At 43.2% G+C, this 21,435-nt stretch overlaps 1 protein-coding gene across 1 annotated transcript in view; it reads left to right on the plus strand.

Moving 5' to 3' along the window:
* Nucleotides 1-20,823, plus strand: part of LOC139765132 (uncharacterized) — a 40,739-nt gene extending 19,916 nt beyond the window's left edge. The window contains exons 2-3 of the mRNA XM_071692327.1: nucleotides 18,001-18,164; nucleotides 18,587-20,823. Coding sequence (XP_071548428.1) covers nucleotides 18,001-18,164; nucleotides 18,587-19,237 — 815 coding nt within the window. The 3' untranslated portion in view covers nucleotides 19,238-20,823. The remainder of the gene's footprint in view (nucleotides 1-18,000; nucleotides 18,165-18,586) is intronic.
* The last annotated feature ends 612 nt before the right edge of the window (nucleotides 20,824-21,435 follow it).

Below are 21,435 nucleotides of genomic sequence, written 5' to 3' on the forward strand. Positions count from 1 at the left end.
GATCTTTTATAAATATTTTCTTCCTACTTTATTCACCTACTTATTCACAGCTTTAAACTGATTTTAGAACGTGCTAGTTAAACGAGTGATATGATTTTCTCTTGTTAGGCACACTGGTTCGCAAAGCAACCTCTGTGATGGCTACTTTAAGTGTTTAGATCTTTGAAGCAACACCTACTGCCTCGTGCAGTCACCCTTACCCATACCATAGGCTGAATATCGCAGGCTTACGCTTGGACTGAACGTTCCAGAGAAAGACTACGAGAGGCAATTCTGCACACAAGGGAAGGTGTATATTCTCAATGCAGTGTATAAGGAGTCTAGCGTGTGAATAGGAAAGCCACATGTACTTTCTCGTAAGATTAGAATATTTCTCATCTATAAAACCTAAGGGTTGCTCAATGTGAAGAACATGAACATAGTGTATCAATACGTATACTTGATTTGAGATCATTGCCACTACACACGTGCAAATATTAACATTCATATATATTTCATGCCTAACAAGCATTAGTTGGTTGTATGTCGAACATGTTTGAATCAAAATGTTAAATTACGTATTTGCTCTCCAATTTCATATATAATCACCGCCTACTGGGAGGTTGGCTTTATGAAAGCCTGTCGAATTCTTACGAGCATATGACTGCGAAACATGCATAAGAATAATCCGTTTTATCCAAGCATAAAGAATACGAGCAGATGACTAAGGGTATTTAGGAATGAATGCATTCGGCATGTTTAGAAGGTATTACTATCATTCTCTGTAATCCCATAAGGCGTTCACACGCCTCGCCAAACCCCCTTTGCATGCACTGACCCCGCTGACTTTCACTCCCCTGCTTTTCTATACTTCAAGCATGATTCAACGAATGTCATACTTTTATCTCTCTCATCTAAGGACGAGGCTGCATCGCATTCAAAACTCATTATCTCTTGTGGCGTCTTCGGCACATTCGACCTACGTGGCTCGAGAAATAAGACGATACACCGCACTGGTCGTAAACCTGTCCAGTTATGCATATTACTAATAGTGAACAGGTGTCCCTTCGAGCGTGGGTTTGGGAGGTGCTGCAAGACACTCTGTCCTCCACCTACACACTGACGTGTACAGAGCTCCACTGTGTATCCGGTTGTTTCATGGTATGGTTTGTCTGCTGCACAACGCATTTGCGATTGCTATAATGTCACTCATGTCATCAGAGGCTGTTTTTTTTTTTTTCCCCAATTGATCTGTGCTACTTCTCTGATCCTACCACACCAATCTGAGGATATCTGGTCAATAACACTATCACAAGCATCCTCGTTAGGACTCGCTAGTCTGATATTGTTTGAAGTCCTTTGCATTCTCTCTCTCTCTCTCTCTCTCTCTCTCTCTCTCTCTCTCTCTCTCTCTCTCTCTCTCTCTCTCTCTCTCTCTCTCTCTCGCTCTCTCTCTACTTCAGTGCCCTAGTTTATAATTTTCAATAAAGTTTACAGGAACTTTTTTTTTTTTTCTAAAACGTATATTTGACAGGCTGACTCCTGTTTCAGCAGTAAGCATTGGTCGTCTTGTGTGAGAGAGAGAGAGAGAGAAATAAGACAACTGCTAATGTTCTGCTTTTATCTTTTCTTTTACATGCATCACTAGTCTCCCTTCACTCGTGTTGAGCATGGGTGTATCCTAAGTACGAGAGAAGCGAAGTTGATAGTAAAAAACTATTAAGAAAATACCCGGAGATATTTGTACCAAAATGCGTTCCTTCATCGTTCATCACGGGGGAGAAAAAAATACGGACATTGTCCTTTTGTTAATGTGCTTTTGCAAGAAGATGACATGACTTTCTCCCCTTTTGTTTCCTGATTTCAATATCTCGATTTTTTTTATGGCATACTTGAATCTCTAATGGAGTGTCTGCGAGAGACATCAATCGACTGAAAGAGGCACAAACGAAGAGCGTCTGAAATATGCTGGGGTTCTTTGGAAAGATGTTGAGAGAAGATGAGACACACACACACACACACACACACACACTCGGAGGCGTTGAGAAAGATTAAGAGATATCAAGGATTGTAAGGCACTGAGAATATCATGGGGAGAGTGAGAGACATGCACGCTGGCACTTCCCTCGGGGCAAGTCCTTCTAACTCTGACCTTAGCTTCGTTGACACTTGCCCCATCCTTCATCCTGTTCTGTCACACAGCTGGTGTAAAAAAAAATCGTTCTGTCTTCCGTATTGTTCTTGACGCTTCAATATATTTGTCGAGTATTATGTTTAAGATTTCTTTGGAAGGTGCTATATTCTATCTTGGGAGCTTCCTTCGTGATTTCTCAACACTGTTTCTTCAGCGTTTCCTCGAAGATTGCTAAACCCTTGGCATTCACAACATTTCTATCTTAATGGATTACGTTAGAGTTGGTATTGTATGCTAACATATCTCAAGCTTTAGGTATTAAGCGTTTTCGTGCTATGGCTTCCATCAAGCACCACTCATCACATAACCATGATTCATCATCACAAGGCACCGTCCACACATGATCCAGTTACAAGCAAGATTTAACCCCATTTAGATCCCTCTTTGCTCTTGAGAGTAAAAAATTCGAAATCTTTAATCTGAATCGGAGGTATTGTGTGCGTGTCATCACATTCTGTACAATCGTGATGTGAGATTCACATTAGCATGACGCTACCATGAATCACCGAGTGAAGACTATGGTTTATTCTGCCATGAGACCTTATAATTAAGTGCAGTGTCTACAGCCATGAGCATGGCGCCATTATGAAACACCAGGCGCATTACTATGGCCCACGTTAGCATACGACACCATAAGCAATTACCATATACTTAGCTATAGGTCATGTGAGCATGTCTACTTTGCTTTTTTACTCTTAACCACACGGGTCTCTACGTTTCTGATCTCTACCAGTATCGCATATGGCCTGGAAAGGACTTTTCTGAATCCCATACAACCTGGAAAGGACTTCTTGTCAAAGTACATATAGCCTGGAAAGTACCCAGAGGCATACTGTTCTTTGCATTTCATTTCTACCATATTCCTATGCACTTAGGATACCCATTGTCATGGCCTGCGCTAGAGACAGCATGATGTACTGTGTACATTACCACAGTGAACAATGACACGCTTGAGAGAGAGCGAGAGAGAGAGAGAGAGAGGCTTAATGAAGTGGATCATGTTGTGGAGGGTCGGCTGGGCTGGGCAGCGAAGTCACCCGACACGGCGTCTCAGTCGATCACACAAGATTTATGTCGGTGCGAAAGTTCTTTGTCTTCATAAGTAGCTGTCAGGTGCAGGAGTCCGCCAGCTTATGGCACAGAACATTTCACATCTCCATGACGCTTAATCCCCCTTTAACTACGAGGCGATCACTCCACTTTTATGTACCACAATAGTTGATTTACTCTTCATCCTATTCAGTACTCGTTTTCTTACATAGGGCGTGGAAAGGATGTCCTTTACAGCCCCAGAAGCGAAACAGGTGAAGTGTAAATTGCACTCGGGTTAGTTTCTCTCGCTCGCCGTCTTGTGTTGCGTAAAAGATCATGACTACCAAGATGCACAGCGTCCTGACAGACTGGTTGGCGGCTACACTGTGGATAAACACCAAGGTGTCAGGTCGGGTTTCCAAGGTCCATGTCAGTGCCAGTAGTAATGATAGTATGAGGGTTTAGTATTGCTGACGATCCAAGCGCTTGCAATGATGCCTGAACATGAGTGCTGACGCCAGCAATCCACAAACGCTGACAATGTGTTAAAAGCTGTTAAGAAATTAGTTTTTTTCTCGTTTTGTTTCATTGCCGCTGCTCGTACTCTAGAGTATTGATAGTATTGCTGACAATCCAAGTTCCTGCATTGATGCAAAGCGTAAGAGCTTACGCCGGTAACTTTATAAACACCAACAATGGCGTTAGTATAGCTAGAACTAGTGTTCTTTTCTAGTTTTACTGACGCAACTTACGCCCTGTTTATTAAGAGTTACTGACAACCCCAAGTGCTTGCTGTGATACTTAATATAAAAATCTGACGCTTGTAACCTTCAGACACCCAGAATAGCGTTAGTGTCTGTGGTAAGGTTAGGAGCTAGTGTTATTTCTAGGTTTTATTGACAGTGTTGTTCTTTGGGATAATGAACAAACCATTACTAGCCCCAAGTGCTAGCGACACTATGACTTCTAGCGAAAGGAAATGTGTGGTGTGCTAGTGCTTGTGGTAACGTCCTCATTTGGTAACGTAACAGCGCCACTGGGAGTGTCTGAGTCAACATCAATGGTGTCTAATGGTGCCTGTGGTGGTGACTGTAACAAAAAAGAAAGTGCCTGTGAGCACTGCCTGTAGTGGTTACTGAAACCATGCTTGTTGCTTTCGATGTCTGTTGTAATGCTTGTGGTAGTGCTTGTAATAGTCCCTGTAGTGGTTTCTGAAGTCATGCTTTCAGCAGTGTATGTAGAGGTATCTGTAATATTGCCTGCAACTGTGTGTAGTGATGCCTGCTTCACCACCTGTGCCTGAATCTTCTGGAACATGATCTGTGGTGTAATCTGTATTGGTGCCTTTGGTGTCTGTATCATTGCCTGCAATGGTGCTTGGAACTGTGCATGTCTGGTGTAACATTTCCTTTGGGTAGTGTACGAAAGTGCTTGCAGTGGCGGCAAAGGGTAGCTGTTTGTGTCTATGGTAATGCCTGTTAGATGTAACAGTGGCTGTGGTAATGTCTTGAAACTGGGCCTGCTGGGGTGACTGGACAGTGGCTGTTTAACGTAACAGTACCTGTGGTAACGCTTTGTAACAATGCCAATAACAATGTATGTGGTAATGCCTGGAAAGGTGCTTATAGCTATGCTTTCGACAGTATTGGTGGTAATTCCTTGGTGTTTGAGGTGCTTGTGAAAGTGTATATGACAGGTGTCTTACTGCGCCTATGTTAGTGCTTGAGGTGGTGTCTGGCAGGGAGTGTGTCATAGTGGAGTTGGAAATAGTGCCTTTTGTGGCACATGGACGTGTGTCCCATATGGTGTGAGTGGTGTTTTGACTGTGTTTATGAAAACGTTTGACAGTGACCGTAATTGCATTTGATAGTGTCTAAGGCTGTTCTATAATACCTGCTGTTCTGTAGCAGTGTCTACTGGCAGTGTCTTTTGGTTTCTAGGACAGCGCCAGAGTAGTGTGCGACAGTGAATGTGGTGTTCCTCTAGTCTAGACAATGTCTACACTGGTGACAGTGTCTTTGGTTTGAGATGGCGTCGTGTGACAGCGCAAGTTGTATCTCAGTGTCTACAGTAGTCTGACAGTGAAGATGGTGGTGCTTCTTGTCTAAAGTTGTGCTTGACAGTGTACCGGGTGTTGCTTCAGTGCCTACGTTGGTACCTGACAGTGAATATAGTGGTAGTTGAGACAGTGTTTACTATTGTGCATGATGGTGAATGTGGTGGTGCTTGTTTACTACTGTGCCTGACACTGCGTGTGATTCTGCTTGAGGCAGTTTGCATTGGTGCCTGACAGTGCATGTGGCGATGCGTGAGACAATGTCTACGCTGGTGCTCGACAATGCATGTGATAGAGCTTCAGACAGTGTCTGCTATTGCGCTCGACAATGCCTTTTACGAAGGCTAGTTTGTGAGTATATCTAGAGCAGCTTCTGTAGCTATGCCTACCGAAACGGCCACTGCTGTTGCACAGGGCAGTGTCTTAGGATGGGGTGGAGAGTGGCAACGCCTGTGAGAGTGCTTGTGGTGGTGGTGGTGCCACTGTCAAGCAGCTGGGGTAAGCTCCGTAATCGAGGAGACAGTTATATAACCCAAGATTGCAACCCGAGCAAGATCAGGGTAGCACGAACCGCTGCGCTCCCTCCCACCAAGTTGGTGTAAGGATTGCAACAGGTGAGACCTACTCGGGTGACCTCCCTTCAAACGACACCCTCCAACATGAAGCGAAAAAAAAAGAGAGAGATAAAAACTACGATGTGGAAGCCTCACCTGGTCATTGGCTGGTCAGCCGCTGACCTCCGCGGTAACTAGAAGGGTCAGTTTTCGGGTGGTCATTAAGCGTGTGGAGGAGGAGAGGGAGCGGTAGTAAGAGAGGGAAGGGTAGTTGTGGGTATCGTTAGCGACCCAACAGCTGTCACGGAGCGAGCGTCGGCCATCTCTCCCCGCTGACCTTTCGTGTCCTCGCCGGCACAAGAAATGCTCGAGGAGTCAGAAGGCTGAATAATATCCTGTTCGAGTAACACAAGCCATCGTAACGCCACTCCTTGCCTATTCATGAATTTAACCGCCCGATAAAATTCCTCCTCGAGATGGGAGGGAGGAGCTGGGCGGGCGGCGTGGAGTCAACATCATGGCAGCGATATCACCAGCCTGCAGGGTAATATGACCCGAGATCCTCTTTTGTTTTTCTGGGTCCCACCTGAGCCTCCGTCCCTCTGACGTCATGCCTACGTCACGGGCACGTCAGAGCGACGGTTGTGCACTACCCGGGCCAGGCGCACACGTTTTTCTAGGCATTTTTTTTTTTTTATGCGCGGGAGTCACATAGCAGTGTCATTACGAGGATATAGTTAGTGTCAGAGCGTGGAGGCAGGGGATGGGTGGAGGAGGAGGAGGAGCAGGGGCTATGGCGGACGACACGCTCTCGCAACCACCAGGATGTAGAGCACCGACCTCCTGCGTCAACAACGCGCGCACCAGGACACAAAACTGGCTCCGAGACTTTCATGCCAACAGCCGGGAAAATTATGCGACAACCCTGCGTTGGGGCGTCTGGTTAGGAGGAGGGGAAGCCACTGGGAGGGTGATGAGGCCGTGTTAAGTATGAGTGGTGATTTGTAGGGAGGTGTAGGTTTGTGAGTAGAATAGGCGGTGGTGCGAGTAGTGTGTGTGTGTGTGTGTGTGATTAGCGAGGGTGTGTGTGTGTGTGTGTGTGGGTGTGTGTGTGTAGCACGTGTATATGGGGTGTTTGGGGTAATGTGGATAGGTGGAAGTTTATGGTTGTGTGGGCAGAAAGATTGTGTGGTGGCATGATTGAAGGGAGGAAGGGGGGGGAGCATGTTTGGGTAGTGTGGGTATGAAGGAGGGAAGACTCTGTAATGTGGGCAGCATTTGTGTGGTGAGTTAGCCTTAATGTATGGTTGTGTGGGTAGGAGGGGACTTGGAACACTGAGCGAATGAAGAGCCAATTACAAAGTGCGAAGAGAGTTGGTAGAGGGAGGATGGCATGTGTGTCAGTGGTGAATGAGTGGTTTTACTATGAGGACAGAGATGAATGCCCGAGACTGTATCGCAGAGGTAGATGTTTTTCCTAGAGTTGCAATTAAGTCCCCCTTTTAAAGTAAATGAAGTAATTACGCTTACTTTTATGTAACAACCATGGAATCTGTCCCTAGGGCAATTATTCTCCACACACAAACTTCAATTCGCTTGTTAAGAATCTCACAAAAAAAAAAGACAAAAAAATGTCTTGGAAATGAGTCTAATAAGAGAAGACAAAGGGGGGCAAAAACTAACACATATCAAACTTCAATTTTCACTCGAGGAAATTCCTCTTTCACATAACGCTGCCATCTCGCTGGCTGACGGCGCTAATGTTTTTATCAAGTCGAAGCTCGGTGCTATCATGCCTTGCCGAGATAAGCTCCCATTACAGCCTCGAAATCCAGACCAGATCCGTAAACAACATGGCAATCTACTCCAGTTTATCACGCAAGGCGCTAATTAGAACCAATTATAGAGAGGCTCTCGGTGTAAAAACTGGATTGCCTAGTGAGCGGCCGCCGAGGATGCAAAGTGCTGAAACACAGAAGACTAAGTTTTCTTGAGATAAGTTTGTACGATTGTGGGATCATGTTTGGGTCATGATTTATCTCTCAATGGTGTGCCGTTGCTGCTGTTGCCTTTTAGTGCCATCCCTCCCTGTTTATATATATATATATATATATATATATATATATATATATATATATATATATATATATATATATATATATTATTAGCCATTTCCCGCGTTAGCGAGGCAGCGTTAAAAACAGAGGACTGAGCCTTTGAGGGAATATCCTCACTTGTTCCCTCTTCGCTGTTCATCTTTTTTGAAAATTAAAATCGAGATGGGAGGATTTCCAGCCTCCCCCGCTCCCTCTCCTTTTAGTCGCCTTCTTCGACACGCAGGGAATACGTGGTAAGTATTCTTTCTCCCCTAACCCCAGGGATAATATATATATATATATATATATATATATATATATATATATATATATATATATATATATATATATATATATATCATATACATATATTATATAATATCGTATTGTGAGCACGACATTTATCAACACAGCGACAGATTCTACTTTCAATCTCCCGTTACAAATAAACTAAATAATTATACATTCATCAGTGGCGTGAAACAGAAGCTAGGTATGAATAACATTATCCCTGGAACATTTTTGAGGATAGGAGAAGGGAAATCACTGCAGCATAAACAAAAGGAAACATGTGCGTGCGGGCTTTTTCAGCCTTCTTCTTTTTTTTTATAACTTGGAGGCCAGATGAGTGTTGTGAGTGTGTGTGTGCGTGTGTGTGTGTGTGTGTGTGTCGCAGGTGCCGCCCTCGCCAGACACACTCATCGCACCAGCACTCCATCAGTCCCAGGCTCAACGTATCAAAGGATTCGGGTGCCTAAGTGGCGCAGCTGACACTGATACTCGACCTTAATTACGCTAGGTGATAATAACTAGTTTTATAACCTCGGACATAAAATCTAGGGACGGCGGCAATAAATCCCTCAGGGAGCCCTGGTGTAAGGCAAGCCGGGACGCGATGCGTCGTCAGACACCCGACCAAAGTCTACCAGATTTACGGTCGACGTCGACCATACCGTCAAACCATAGCTTGCTTAGAGACAATGTATAAGTTTAATGTATACGTATGAATGATGCTAATTATGACTATAGTACCACGACTCTATAATCTAGGAGGGAGAAGGAGAGTGAGTGAAGGAGGCATGCAAAGAGAGAGAGAGACAGACAGGATAATAAAAACCAGAGGAGGATATATCTGAGTCACAGCGCCTCAGGGTGTAAGACAATGCGAGACCTTCGGTCGTCCTCGTACCCATAACATCAAGCCCACCCACCTACCCCCCCATCCCCAACCCCTCTCTCTCCTCCTCCTCTTCCACTCCCATTCCCCAGCCGTAACCACCCGGGCTATGGAGGGTTAACGTGTTCCACCCTTGGACTACCTCCCTACACCGAGGCTCCAGGGGAACAGATAAAGGTTTGTGAGACTGAAGTAGAGAGACTTGAGCGCTTTCAGGTAATGACTTCGTTTTCTTAAGTCTTTCTATTATATATATATTTTTTATAGCTTTCTTCTTGTGTTCCTTTTAAGATCCTTTATACATTCCTTTTTCTCTTTCGTCTCTCCTCCTTATTTTTTATAGCTTTCTTCTTGTGTTCCTTTTAAGATCCTTTATACATTCCTTTTTCTCTTTCGTCTCTCCTCCTTTATCAAATCTTTTGCTTTCGAACCCTTTCTTCTTACTAATGCAATTTTCTTAATCTCGTCTTCTCTTCATATTCCATTTTCTCTTACTACCCTCCACTTTCGGTTCTTCTCCCACTTTTCCTCCCTCTAAAACTTTTGGTCTATTTCCCTCATCTTCAGCATCTGTACCTCATCTTACACCCTACCAGTCGTGTCGAAGATGGATGCTGATTCTTGCTTCACACCTAAAGGGGGGGAAATTTTTTTTCAAAGCACAGGCGTCGCCACCACCAGCAAACAAGCCTTTTATTTCCGTTTTCTTGTTTGCCATATCTTGACTATCTTTTACGTGTCATCAGCACTGTGTATTGAGACAATCAATTTTCATCAAAAATGAATGGTAATGAAAAAAAAATGTGGATCATACTTTCATCAGTTTAATTTGAATGTTATACAGGAGAACTTTTCATATAAAATCATAATTCTATCGTTTTTATAAAACTTTTATGCTCCCGTGTGAAATTCTACAACTTATTTTCAAATGACAAGAAAAAGTAAATAAAAACGAAACCTTCTCGTAAAGTCGGGTTAGCTTATGTAAGCAAAAGAGCCATGGGAAAAAAGTCTTGCCCCATGAACTCAAAAGCACACAAGTGAACAAGCGTGCCATTATTTTTTTTTTCACTTTTTAGAAAACATGAATTACTTCAGCCCTTCATCATGTGAGGTTTTGCCTAAAATTTGCTCGTATGTAAAAAGAAAAAGTGAGAATAGAGAAAAATGAGTTAATATAGAGCAATGAAAATCTATTTCGGTAAATAAAATATAATATCTAAACCTATGGTAATCCCGGCTAAAAGGTTCTAAAACATTTTTTAGATTCCAACACGAGGACTAGATATTCCTTTAAACACTTATAAGTAATTATCATTGTTTATTTTCCTTTCCTTTTTCACAAAAACATACCCGTAGCATTGCCGATCTCCGGCATAATCAGCTATGACTGGATTATAAAGTATGAGTTATCATCAAATCGAGAGTAAACCATAAAGAAATAATACAAGTAGCGTTTTATAAATGGACAAAAAAAAGGGGCTAATAAACCACTCATAAGCACTCAGAATTAGTATTCGTAACGTACTGGTTTAAAAATAGCCTTTTTCGCTCTGAGCTACGACCTAAAGTTTGTATAATAAGCCGTCCACGCTGTACTCTGCATACGAAATCGAGCTGGGCAGACGGATGTACGCACGAGCATATATGCATAAGGAGTATGCCTGGTGTGGCCTGCATTGGGGGCATAATGACCGTGGTCGTGTTCCACAATTGCCACTGTCTAAGAGAGAGCGAGTTGAAGATGTTTATCTATGTAATCTGTGTTACATAATGGGGCTGTGTGTTAATTATTTTCCTGTTTCGAATCTGCTGTGCATGTGTATGGCATTAGGCAAAGTAAAGCATTGTGATTTGGAATTACAATTTAATATGAAGGAATCTTGACTCTTTCATCTTGTCTGTTCTCCATCCCACTGCCATTCCTCTTCCATCCCACGTGTCAATCGTCTCCCTCTATGCCTTGAACTCCCTCTCGTCCCCTAATTCATTCCCTCACACCACAACCCCATCCACTTGACACGTCTCTTCTCCCCTTAGTCAATTTCTCCCCCTTCAACCTTCCCAACTCCTTCCCACTCCTTCCTTTCTCCCCCCCCCCCTTTCTTTCCACTACTCCCCTTCACCCCCCATCTCCATCGTCCTGTCCTTCACCCAAACCACTACTTTCTCTGTCCTTACTCAGACCAACATATCTCATGCCTCATTCGCTAACCTCCCCATAATTATCTTCACTCACCATCTTATCTTTACAGCATCTAATCGTGTAATCTCCCGAATATATATATATATATATATATATATATATATAGGCATTCGTGCTTGCTTGTATTTGCTTCTAATCTTGTCCGTTTTCTTTTATTACTTATTTGTTTTCATATATTCTGTTTATCTTTCTCGTCTTCTACATTTTTCCATCCATCTCCACTCCTTGTTTTTCTTCGTCATTCTGTTCTTTATCTTTTTCCTTCTAGTCTTCTGCCACTTGTTTTCTTCCATTCCTTCTTCCATTCCTTTTTTTGTATACTTTATCTTCTCCGTATCTAATTCATTTGCCCTCTTCTTACAGGTTCTTTTCATTTAGCAATATTTTCTATTTTCATTCTCTTCATTCCATTCCCTCTTATTTTTTTTCTTAAAGCTATTATCTTGTTTTTGATTCCCTTCCTACCCCATCAACATTTCCTTCTACATTGCCCATCCATTTAGCTTCGTATTTTCCATCTCTCCAGATTTAATCTTCCTTTTTACCTCTGAAACTTCGTATGTTACATTTTCTCCCCTCTCCCTCCTCCCTGTCATTCCCTATCCTTCCCTTTCCCCTAGTCAGATTTGGCACCTAGCATCCTCCCTACCTCAGCCACACATGGCACCCAGCGTGCCTCTCCCCTCCCTCAGCCACACACGGCACCCGGCGTGCCTCTCCCCTCCCTCAGCCACACATGGCACCCAGCATCCCATCCCCCACCCACCCCAGGGCTGCCCCTACCCGGACATGGCACCCAGCATCCGGGTGCAAGAGATGTGCTGCTTGTAAAGCCTTGCTCACTATTGTTCTTTTAATCACTGCAGCTCCAAACACACACACGCACACAATTTTTTTTGTCTTATGGTGGAGGATGGTATGTGGCGTGTATGTGCGTGGGTGGGAAGCAAGAGGGGTAGAATGTATGTATGTGGGAGGTAGAATATGTATGTGGCCCGAGGGGTGAGCAAGTAGGATGTAAATATTAAATGGGAGGTGGAAAGTATACAGGAGGGAGTGAATGGGTAAAATGTATAAATGCTGAAAGTGTTCATACATGACTGAATGAGGGACGAGCATGTAGAATGTATGATGTAGGTAGCATATGGTGTGTGTGAGTGTGTGTGTGTATGTAGAATGCTGTGTAGCATTTAGGATGTACGTGTACAAGCGGAGTAGACATATAGAGCGTATGTGTGCACAGAGTGCGTAAGGCTCTTAGCGTAAAAGAGTAACAAGGTTATCTATTGAAGGATCAGTTACGTTAATAGTAAGCTACAAGAAAAATATAATCATACTTTCATATCTTGAATTAGGTATTTTGGGGGGCACGTACAAATTGTCAGTTGTTAGGATGAATTTTCCTAAATTAGTCCCAAATCTTTCCCCTAAACTTGAACCCATTGTTTGTGGCTTAAAGGATTCGTTGGGTCTATTCTACAGTGTCTAAATCCTCTACGAAATCATCACAAAGCCTTCGCCTGATGCGAAGAGAATAATTTGTGTGGTAAATTTTTCCTTGTACGGCACGACTTCTTTGTTCTGGCATTAATCTCCTTACCCTCCTCTGGCCTCTACTATGTCTCTCTTGACCCTCTTCCTAATCTAAGAAACCACAACTGTATATCAGGCTCAAATTTGTCTTGCTATCGAGTCGTATAAGGTCAACATGTTGTCTTGATGCTTTGCATCGAATCCTAACACTCTGCCTGTTTTAAGACGGCAGCTTTTCTTTTTTTTTCATTGTCTCAGTTCGTTACTGATGATAGCCCCACGATCTTCCATCTCACAAACTCGTACACTCTACACGACTGTGTCACCCCCTCCCCCCCACACACACACCCCGGGGACATGGCCTTCTGTGTTCCGTGGTGTGTGTGTGTGTGTGTGTGTGTGTGTGTGTGTGCGGCCGCTGGGATTGCGTGTGTGTGGTCCAGGCTTTGTGCATTTGGGAATGTATGTGTGTGTGTGCTAGACAGAAGGTTGGAAAGGGTAGAGGCACATGTGAGATGTCTATGTTGGGCTGAAGGCGCTGATGGTGTGTGTGTGTGTGTGTGTTTGTGTGATTGCCCAGGGGGAGGCGAATGAGTAATGTTTTTGAGGACTTGGATGTTGCATGTGTGTGGTGGAGGAGTGCACACAAGTGCATGTGCAAACGTCTGGTTTGGGCACACAAGGGGAAGGCCATATGTATAATGATGAACGGGGTATTGAACCTAAGCAGGCATTTGGCTTGAAATAAATCATTTAATAAAGATATTACAGACCTGGGAAGTCATGACAGTAACTAGTTAACTGATCACAAGAGCTTAAATTGAAGGTAAAGAGCTTAAGGTCAAGGTGAGGCTGAATATATCCCTGCAGATATACAGGAAGTTTTAAAGGTTATACACTATGGTTTATACATTATATCCACTCGGTGATGATTCGTTGAACATTAACAGATGAATAGATAAATGTTGATTGAGTTAAAATAATACAACAGTTGACAGACTGCATAGCTTAACTGAGATAACTAAGCTGTTTACTTACTTGCTTATGTACTTGTTCATGGATTGTTAAAGCCCGTCGCAATGGATGGTATAGGACCATTTTGATATACTTCTGTGAGCTCTGATTGGTGCATGTCGATTGTGGTTGAGGTACGGCGGTCCGCGGGAATGGGGCGTCTTGGGGGAGCTGGGGTGTGTTTCGGTAACGAGCTTGTTTCAGTGGTTTATTGCCAAACTGCCGTGTGAGCTGTCGGCTTTGGTCGGAGAGGGTGTGTGTGTGTGTGTGTGTGTGTGTGTGTGTAACAGGATGTAGGTGTGTGGAGAATATGGCATAAGGGATGCGGATATGTGGGGATGAGAAGACACATGTCTGGCATCAGGGAATGAATTGTAAATGTATATATGTAAGACCGAGGATCTCGTGTATAATACATGTCTGCATGAAGAAAGGAAGTATGGGACTTTGTTCGTATTTATGATGTATGTATATGTGGCCAGTTTGGTACACGTGGATTGTATTTGAGTGGGTTGGACTAGTGTTTAGGGCACATGTATGGATCGTGTATGAAAACGGGCATATTTGAGGCAGGGGTTAAGGCGCTTGTAAAAATGTGTATGGGCATGATAAGGCGCATGCATAATGTATATATGTGAAGCAAAAAGTATATAGGTTGCTCATTTATCACACTCAAATCTGTTGTCTTGCCCAAACTGTTAAACTTACTACGGATGCAAGACGCCGCCACAATTCGACAAATTTGACTCTCCCTTTGAAACATTTGTGCAACTCTTTTCGGCATGGCATGAGTTCGAATCTTTGTTACGGCAGTCAATCTAGCTGTTCATCCTCCACAACAAACCAGCCGATAAACTGGGTACCTGTTAGAGGCTATAATACAAAGAATACCATATCCTTAACATAGCGTAATCATCAGGTAAAGTGTCTTGACGTCTATGAATTGACAATAAAGATATCTATATCATATGTAATCAAAACCTCCATAATGAAGATATCTGTAGCTTCTGTGATAATCAAAACCTCCAAAATACCTGGAGTACCGACTATAGATTGATAATGAAGATATCTACATTCTTTGTAATCATCAAAACCTCCATAATGAAGATATCTGTAGCTTTTATGATATTCAAAACCTCCAAAATAACTGGACGTTGTAGCTTTTATGATAAACAAAACCTCCAAAATAACTGGACGTTGTAGCTTTTATGATAGTCAAAACCTTCAAAATAACTGGACGTTACTGGAGAGGATCAGGGACGATGCAGTGCACATCTGTATCCTTAGAGGCGTCTAATGCGCCGGAGCAATCAGCAGACAGGTAGTGTTATTGTTGATGCGTCGCGACACAAGAGCATCACCGTGCGGGTGTGTGGTGGTGGGAAGTGCGTAGTAATCCCGGCTAAGCCAAGGCTCGGTGGTGTTCCTTACACGGCATTAATGAGATGCAGTTCCTAGCCAGCCTCCCTCACCCCGTCCACACCGCCGCCATTGCCCACATGAGACCACTACTCCTCTCTCTGGCCCCGATTTCTGAGTCGTTCTATTTCAATCATTCGTTGATCTTGGCTTGCAAAAAAAAAAAAAAAAAAAAAAATCTTGATACTAAGTACTCTCTACTTATTCATTTTCCTCCCTCATTCGAATCCATTCTCGCGTACCATTCGTACTTTTCCAGCTGTTTCCACAAAAAATCTTCCTTGGGTATGAGACAATACGTCGTGTCGCAGACAAGCGAGTTAAAGCGGCACTTAAAATGCTCCTCGTCCTGAGCTTCGCGCGTGGCAACTTTACATTGCCCCCGGCGCGTTATAGTATGTACTCGGCTACCTTGACCGCCCAGAGAGAGAGAGAGAGAGAGAGAGAGAGAGAGAGCGTGTGATCTAAGAATAAGGAAGGGACAACTTGAATGTTTATGGATTCTGTCTTTACTTTAGAATGATTGATATAGCTGGGTTTAACTGACGGCTTTGAAAATGAAAACCACAAAAAATATCTTTATGGACCTCCGCTGTGTAGCTGTTAGCGTTCTTGACCGTGACGCATTCACGGATCGCCTAGGGTTAGCGGATTGGTTCGATTCTTGGTTGGGGCAGAAGGTCCACAATTCACCCACCTGCTCATTTACCCTTGAGGGTTGATCAATAACATGGATACCTAGCTCCGGTTAGGTTATATATATATATATATATATATATATATATATATATATATATATATATATATATATATATATATGGTGTGGGAGGAAAGTTGTTAGAAGCAGTGAAAAGTTTTTATCGAGGATGTAAGGCATGTGTACGTGTAGGAAGAGAGGAAAGTGATTGGTTCTCAGTGAATGTAGGTTTGCGGCAGGGGTGTGTGATGTCTCCATGGTTGTTTAATTTGTTTATGGATAGGGTTGTTAGGGAGGTAAATGCAAGAGTTTTGGAAAGAGGGGCAAGTATGAAGTCTGTTGGGGATGAGAGAGCTTGGGAAGTGAGTCAGTTGTTGTTCGCTGATGATACAGCGCTGGTGGCTGATTCATGTGAGAAACTGCAGAAGCTGGTGACTGAGTTTGGTAAAGTGTGTGGAAGAAGAAAGTTAAGAGTGAATGTGAATAAGAGCAAGGTTATTAGGTACAGTAGGGTTGAGGGTCAAGTCAATTGGGAGGTGAGTTTGAATGGAGAAAAACTGGAGGAAGTGAAGTGTTTTAGATATCTGGGAGTGGATCTGGCAGCGGATGGAACCATGGAAGCGGAAGTGGATCATAGGGTGGGGGAGGGGGCGAAAATTCTGGGAGCCTTGAAGAATGTGTGGAAGTCGAGAACATTATCTCGGAAAGCAAAAATGGGTATGTTTGAAGGAATAGTGGTTCCAACAATGTTGTATGGTTGCGAGGCGTGGGCTATGGATAGAGTTGTGCGCAGGAGGATGGATGTGCTGGAAATGAGATGTTTGAGGATAATGTGTGGTGTGAGGTGGTTTGATCGAGTGAGTAACGTAAGGGTAAGAGAGATGTGTGGAAATAAAAAGAGCGTGGTTGAGAGAGCAGAAGAGGGTGTTTTGAAGTGGTTTGGGCACATGGAGAGGATGAGTGAGGAAAGATTGACCAAGAGGATATATGTGTCGGAGGTGGAGGGAGCAAGGAGAAGAGGGAGACCAAATTGGAGGTGGAAAGATGGAGTGAAAAAGATTTTGTGTGATCGGGGCCTGAACATGCAGGAGGGTGAAAGGAGGGCAAGGAATAGAGTGAATTGGAGCGATGTGGTATACCGGGGTTGACGTGCTGTCAGTGGATTGAATCAAGGCATGTGAAGCGTCTGGGGTAAACCATGGAAAGCTGTGTAGGTATGTATATTTGCGTGTGTGGACGTATGTATATACATGTGTATGGGGGGGGGGGGGTTGGGCCATTTCTTTCGTCTGTTTCCTTGCGCTACCTCGCAAACGCGGGAGACAGCGACAAAGTATAAAAAAAAAAAAGAATATATATATATATATATATATATATATATATATATATATATATATATATATATATACTTCCCACGTATTCCCTGCGTGTCGTAGAAGGCGACTAAAAGGGGAGGGAGCGGGTGGCTGGAAATCCTCCCCTCCCATTATTTTTTTTCAATTTTCCAAAAGAAGGAACAGAGAAGGGGGCCAGGTGAGGATATTCCCTCAAAGACCCAGTCCTCTGTTCTTAACGCGACCTCGCTAACGCGGGAAATGGCGAATAGTTTGAAAAAAAAAAATATATATATATATATATATATAATGTAATGTGTATAGCGTTCATGATTAGGGTCTCAGTTGCCCGTGCCGTCTAAGCTAACAAAAAAGAATATAAGGATATTCGTAAAAGTTATCTAACCTGATTACGTATACGGTAATTGAATTTGAATTTACAGCGCCGAAGAAGGAAGGAAGACATTACTGTCACTCATTTTCTATTGTATAGCCTTGCCGCATTTTACTAAAATAACCACAACAGTGCCATGGAGGAGTTGCCATGATGCTGTCTTGAGAAATAAAGGAAAGCTTGATGAGTCTTACATTTCCATTTCTTTTGGGTTTACTTGATTTAGATTTAAGATATATTGTGCAAGCATGCGCGCATATAAGACCACCCTCAGTCGATTTTTCAGCTTCGTCTTAACCGTTTTCTCTTCTACAGAAGAGGCGCTGAAGGCGGACCTACTGGGCAAACCAAGGAAGGAGAGGACCGCCTTCACCAAACATCAGATCCGCGAGTTGGAGGCGGAGTTCCAGCATTCCAACTACCTCACCAGACTTCGACGATACGAGATCGCCGTCTCGCTCGACCTCACCGAGAGACAAGTGAGTTCCTTTGTATAGGTGCTACAAGGGCTAAGTCATTTCCTTTATACTTTGTCATGACAGATGAAAAGCGGGTGGATTTTGTTTTTAAACATTCGAGAGCACTGTGTATAATCATTTAGAATTCATGAAATGAGGGTAAGTGATATTCTTTTTAATCTTATTTTACTTCAGGAAGGAGATGACTTGCTACATTATTTTTCACAGTAGATATTGATTATGGACGTAGTACACACCTACACTAAACGTTGAAATTAATGAGGAATTTGACTAGATCTATCACAAATCTTATATAGTTTAGAAATATATCAGTTCTTTCCATTTGGACATATTATCTGATTCATCACCATTCAAAATTCTCGTTTTGAAAAAACAATGGTGGCTTATAGACTCTGCGACATACATGTCATTTCTACCTTTAGGTGAAGGTGTGGTTCCAAAACAGACGGATGAAGTGGAAGCGAACGAAGAGTGGACAGCTGGCCATGAAACGCCAACAGCAGCAGCAGCAGCAGCTAGAGCAACAGCAGCAGCTTGAGAAACAGCAGCAGCAACACGAGGAGAAAGGCAAAGCTCAGCTGGATCTCCAAAAGCCTCAATCTGAAGAGACGAAACCTATGTTCCAAGTTCCTCAACAGCAACAGCAGCAGCAGCTTAGCAGAAGCCTAAGAGGCTCGGGTGGCATCGGCAGTAGTCCTGAGACGATGAACAGCAGTAACAAGCCCAACAGCACCACCTGCAGTGATAACGGCAGCAGCAGCAGCAGTAGTAGTAGTAACAGCAGCAGTAACACTAACAGCAGGGAGAGGACGCCCCGAGACCCTGTCCTCACACACCACGGGGTATTAGACACGCCTGCCACCCCACCGCCCCTCTCCTCCAACGATCTCCAAAGTGGCCAGTTGGAAGACCCTTACCCAGGACTTCACCACGCCCTTGCGGCACCCACCACACCGTCTACCTTAACAACCAGTCCTCTCCCTGGTCCCCTGGAAGACGGCGGGCCGTACTCGAGCCTCCACCACGAACTAGGAGACACCAGCCCGTATCTGACGGAGGGCGAGACTTGCTAGTAATGCACGCCAGCTTTGCTTCATCGCTATTATTTTTTTTTCCTTCCCTATCGTAAAACTATCATTTTTTTTAGAATAATTAACTAATCTCCTATTTATTTATACGACTGTAGACTAAGAGACGGTATATTACGATTAGCTATCATGATTCTCAACGTTTCGTAACGGATAATTTTTTTTTTTTTGCTTAAAGAGTGCCTTAAACACAACAACAATCTTGACATAGACAAGGTGAGAAGAGTTCCTGTAAGGTCGTGTGGGCGACCTTATCTTATCTTAGTATACCAGTACTGACGATGTGTATCGCTAGCGACACGTGATTCCAACGTATCCTCCATAGCTCGGACATAATATACCCTAATTCGTCATAGCCCTCGCCAAATTATAGAATGGTTTATTCTACTGTGCCATCGCCTTCTCTACAAACTACCCCTTCCCACACCTGCAGTCTCTCAGAATACTGATGTAGAGTAAGTCATGCTCCACAACAACGTTGCCTCTTTTTTTACAAAGTCATTATCACAGTATAAGATTTCCAGTAATGACCTCCAGTCGGTTTAATATGGCTGATTTGTGCACTCCATTTGCCACAAAAAAAGTCGGAGTATAATTCATTATACATATTTGATATCGAATGTTTTATAGTCTAACAATCTTAACAAATTTTCGAGATTTCCTCACTTTTCTGGAGATATGTCAAAAATTACGGTGAATGGCGTCCAAAAAGCCACGGTTGGTGATCTATAGTTTAATTCTGCTTCACTCGCTAAGCGATAACTTAACACACCCTTCAATACCCGGACACACTTCACAATACATTGATATATCATGTAGTCCACTGCCATACGACTATGGTCCCTTGACACATCCTACGGTACACTGTAATATTTTTCGATTATCCTTTCATATTCCATAATATTCGGACGTTTTACAAACCTTGACGTATTCCTCCACCCACTTTGTATATCCCATGATACCTCAGCATATCTTATGCTATAAGACGGTGCGTAATAGTATATTACACAATATCCTGATACATTTTAGTCACCTTGATATAGTCTATACCCTGAGAACTTACCCACACATCGATATATCCTAATATACACTATCCCAAAACACTTTATCCTGATGTACACTTTATCCTGATATTTTATCCCACTAGACCATCTCAATATCCACTGTCCTAATTAGTTTTAGCTCAGTTCGATGGCGCAGTATGAAGCCCTCAACATATCCCAGTCAACTGGAGAATATAGGTCCAGATGATACGCATATTTGGCTGTAGCTAAAGCGATACACATTAGACGTCAAGTCTGTCTTCTCTCACACTACTTGAAGAGCGTCGGAGGTCAAACGTGGGTTATCACTATCGATTTCCCCAGGACAAACTCATCGGAAGAAAATTATCATTAAGGTCACTAAGTGAATAAATTAGTGGAGTTATTCTATAAGGAAGTTATACAATTGTCTATTCTCAAGTAGCGATTAGTTGTGAAGGAATAGATAATGTAGTTGTATTTGATGTAATTTTAGTGATTTTGTTTTGGCTTGGTTTTTATACAATAAGATTGAGTGTGCAAATTAAATGGTGTTTGATTCGCCTTTTTTTCTTGATATATTCCCTGGAACAGGTCTTAAAATTGAGTGTAATCATCAAATGAGTGTCGACAAAGCTAATATATATGTATATGTGTGTGTGTGTGTGTGTGCACGCGTGTGCATTATGTATATATCAGGTGCCTCGGGGATGTAGAGGTTTCTGAATATTAATCCGCTGTCCAGAGTTCGATCCCCGGCGCGGGCAAACAAACACCTTACAGTTCGCTCCCCCTTTCATCCTTCCTCCGGTTTGTATATAAATTGATTCCAACCGTGGTTCGTCGAGTGAAAACACTTGGACTCTGTACAGCCTAAACGCGACACAAACTTTCATTCTTCCCGAACTTCTCCGTGCCCTACCATCCTTAGGCATGCCTGAGCAACAATAGAAAAGGAACAACTATCGCACTTGCTTTCCTCATGAACCACCAACTAACTCGTCACACTGACCCACCCGACTTCCTCCAACCATCACCCTTTAAGCCTCGTCCATCAGCTCGGCTACTCCACCGTTCCCACCACCGTTATATCCTGCCACCGAATTTGAGTTCCATACCGGTACCACAATTACATCGAACCTACAGACACCGCAGTGACCA

This window comes from Panulirus ornatus, chromosome 52, assembly GCF_036320965.1.
Source record: "Panulirus ornatus isolate Po-2019 chromosome 52, ASM3632096v1, whole genome shotgun sequence".
Taxonomy (NCBI): Eukaryota; Metazoa; Arthropoda; class Malacostraca; order Decapoda; family Palinuridae; genus Panulirus; species Panulirus ornatus.